Source organism: Malurus melanocephalus, unplaced genomic scaffold, assembly GCF_030028575.1.
Source record: "Malurus melanocephalus ecotype Western Australia unplaced genomic scaffold, MMel_1.1 scaffold_4853, whole genome shotgun sequence".
In the NCBI taxonomy this organism is placed as follows: Eukaryota; Metazoa; Chordata; class Aves; order Passeriformes; family Maluridae; genus Malurus; species Malurus melanocephalus.
In genome coordinates, this window is record NW_026628084.1 from 1 (window position 1) to 3,435 (window position 3,435).

A 3,435-nucleotide genomic window follows, 5' to 3' on the forward strand; every position below is an offset into this window, starting at 1 on the left:
GGTACATAAATCAGCAACCACCCAGCTGACACAGGTATGGACACCTGACCATTCCCATTTGCATTCCCAGCCCTTATTTTCCAGGCAGGTTGGAGAACAAGAGCTCTCCTAACTCGCCGCCTGCGAGCTCCCGCAGCACCTCCCCTCGCAGACATGCGTGCGCAAAGCTTTACCTGATTAATTCAAGCTGAGCCAGCTCCAGATTGGCTTGAAAAATAGGCTTCTTTGTAAACAGTTCCCCGAGGATACAGCTGCAAGGAGGAAAAGCAAGAGGTCACGACAGCAAACCCTGGGGATGAGCGTCGCAACACGGCAGCGTTTGTGCTGGGGAGCGGCTTTGCCTGAGGAGAGTGATTTGCATCGGGGCTTGTAGTGACAAACTGACCTGTGTGTACCCAGTCCCCAGCCCTGGGCTCCTGGGAAGCACCTCCCTGCAAGAGCTGCTGAATGCAGGAGGCCCCTGGCATGTTAACTCTTTGCAGGAAAAGGAGGAAGTGTCAATGTGATAAGAGAAAGAGCTCCTCGTTTCCTCTGGGTGCAATAATTTGGGATTTTTAGCTTTGCTTGTGGGTGTCAGGGCCAGCAGAGGAGCTGGGTTTGTGCACACACAGCTCTTGAACAGCTGGGAGGGAATGAGGGAGCATCTCCGCCTCCTGAAATCCTCAATATCTCCCCTCAAGCCACCAGGAATTGGTGCCAGAAGGAGCTGGGAGATACAAACTCGTGTCTGCTGGAATGGGAATAACCCACACACGTGGTGCTGAGCAGCAACTGGGCCTCACAGTCAGTAATTAACATTAATTACTGATTTTACCAACCTCTGTTTGTGTTATAAACCCTGCTGGAGTTTAGCTGGGAATATCCCAATGGGAAGTGCACACTTTGGGGAATCCAGACTTCAGTCTCTGCTTCTGAATCATTCGGAAAAACGTTCCACTTTTGTGGTTGAACTGCTCAGATCCCTGTTTCTACTACTGAAACTTCCTGACACCTGAAATCCCTACTTTAAAATGTTATAGCTGAACAAAAAATCAGTGACAAATTGGAACTTGAAGAGTTTAGAGAAAAATTCTCCAAAAAACACACGGAAGGAGTGAGCAGCACAAGGCAAATGTGTCACCCCTCCTGGGTTGTGTCACCCCTCCTGACCTCAAGGGCACATCAATATCAGGTTGGTTTGCATTTTAAAGAGTGAAAATTGTATTTTTTACCTTTTGTCATTTCAAAATCAAGAAAAACCTAATTCTAGGAGTTTTTTTAAAGAGCTGACAGCCCCTTATCCCCTCACAGCACAGCACTGTGCCATGTTCCTGTCTCACCTGAACACTCTGCAGGGTTAGGACAGATCCAGCTGCAAGAATTGGCCCAATTAAGGAGCAGCAGAAAATTGTATTTTTCCCTTTTTCTCATTTCAAAACCAAGAAAAACTTCAATCTGGGAGTTTTCACTCAATATTTTCAATGGAATGACACCCTCCTATTCCCTCACAGCAGCCTTGTGACGTGTTCCTGTCTCACCCTAATGCTCTGCAGGCATCCAGCTGCAAGAATTGGCACAAACCAAGGAGCAGCTCTCCTGGGAACACTCAGGAGCTGCTCCCAGAGGCAGGGAAGGTCCAGCAGGACTCACCCACAGCTCCACACGTCGATGGCAGGGGTGTAACGCTCCTCCCCGAGCAGCAGCTCCGGGGGTCGGTACCACAACGTAATGACTTTGTTGGTGTAGGGACGGCTGCAAAGAGAAAAAAACAAAAACACCATAAAAAACTCATCCCAAGAGGCACAAAACCCTGAAAAACTGCTTGGTTTTACTTTCCAGTGGCAGCAGCGAGGGATTTCAAGGGCTGAACTTCCAGAGCACCAGGATGAGTTAAAAATACAGCTGAGGAGGTAACATGGATTTTACAGGACTCAGAACTCGTTGTAGGTACCCAAAACTGAAAATCCCTGAGCCCCAGCACTGAATGGTGACTGATCTTGGAGCAAAATCTGCTCCAGGACAGGTCAAAAGCAAGCAGAGATGATGTTTTGCCTCCTCTTCTAATGAAAAGTTATTCATTATCAGCCAGGAGTGGATTTTCCACCAGCTGGAGCTGGATGATACCACTGGAAATAATTTCTCAGGATTTGCAATTGAGGGATTATGAGAATATTAAGAAGAAAGAAGCTCATCCCTCCCAGGTAAGGCCCTTCTCCTTCCTCACCTCTCCTCCGAGCTGTAGAGTCGGGCGAGCCCAAAATCTGCAAGTTTGATCTGCCCGCTGAAAGACAAAAAAAAAAAAACAGTCCCTGGTTTGAATCACAGTTGAATCAGAGAATTATACAGTGTACTGAGCTGTGAGGGACCCATCAAAGTACAACTCCTTTAACCCCAGTTAAAAGATGAAGGAACCCCACTGCAGAGAAAAACCTCCCAAAGCCACATTTGCAGGAATTCCTGCTGGATATGCCAGGCTTAATTCTCCACCTCTAATTTCATGCTTCAAAGAAATAAAGAGTAAAAAAAGTAAAAAAGCATCAATAATTCAGTGTCATCTGCATCACAAACCCTACCCAAAAAGCCAATGTCCTTGAGAATTTTTTTAGATTGATATCCAGACGTGTGGTTATTATGGACAGGATTTTCCTTAGACCTCCTACTCCTGAGCACACCCAAAGTGAGGAAAATACTGGGTTGCTCTCAGCTGAACCCAGGGAAAACACCACGAAAAAACAAGTGGATCCACTGTCAGGTTACCTGTTGTTCAGTAAAATGTTGGAGCACTTGATGTCTCGATGAAGGAAATTCTTTTTGTGACAGTAATCCAGACCCTCCATTAACTGTTTCATGAAAGACTTGATATGGTCCTCTGAGAAATGTACCAAGCCAGATTCTAGCAGCCCCATTAGGTCATGGTCCATGTACTCAAACACAAGGTAAAAGGCACCTGTAATAGACAGAAAAATGGTTGAAAATGAAAAAAGACACAAAAAAAGGAGGAATGAAAAGAGATTCAATTATTGAAAAGAGTGGTTTTCGTGAACTGCTCTGCTGGATAATTTTTTTTTTAACACAGCCCTGTGAAGGTTTGGGCTTACTGGGTGTCCTTTTCCCTCAGGGGGTTAAAAAGCCCCAAAACAACTAAAGTAGCCCCTACAAGACGAAATCTGAAATTAAATATACACTCAAATTCCTCTGAAGTTCTGGCCACGTTTACCTACATGCTTTTGGTTATTCTCTTTTAAGAGAGGTTGGTTATTGTCTCTCAACAGTTTGGTTATTCTCTCTTGACAAAGTTTGTTTATTTTCTCTCCAGAGAGTTTCACTATTCTCTCTCCAGAGAGTTTGGTTATTTTCTCTTAAGAGAGTTTGGTTATTCCCTCTCAGAGTTTGGTTATTCTGTTTCAAGAGAATTTGGTTACTTTCTCAAGAAAATTTGGTTATTTTCTCTCAAGA

General features: G+C 44.9%; 1 protein-coding gene across 1 annotated transcript; it reads right to left on the reverse strand.

Moving 5' to 3' along the window:
* Positions 1 to 148: 148 nt before the first annotated feature.
* LOC130588409 (cyclin-dependent kinase 12-like) lies at positions 149 to 2,945 on the reverse strand. Its single transcript, XM_057389334.1, has 4 exons — positions 2,737 to 2,945; positions 2,204 to 2,260; positions 1,630 to 1,731; positions 149 to 251 (listed from the first exon to the last, which is right to left on the reverse strand). Exons 1-4 carry the CDS (start codon positions 2,898 to 2,900, stop codon positions 170 to 172), a joined length of 405 nt encoding a protein of 134 aa, XP_057245317.1. The 5' UTR covers positions 2,901 to 2,945; the 3' UTR covers positions 149 to 169.
* Between the last annotated feature and the right edge of the window lie 490 nt (positions 2,946 to 3,435).

Coding starts and splice junctions, on each gene's coding strand:
- LOC130588409 (XM_057389334.1), bottom strand. CDS start 2,900: ATGGACCATGACCTAATGGGGCTGCTAGAATCTGGCTTGGTACATTTC. Junction 1,732..2,203: donor CTCTACAGCTCGGAGGAGAG/GTGAGGAAGGAG, acceptor TTCTCTTTGCAG/CCGTCCCTACACCAACAAAG. Junction 252..1,629: donor ATCGACGTGTGGAGCTGTGG/GTGAGTCCTGCT, acceptor TCCTCCTTGCAG/CTGTATCCTCGGGGAACTGT.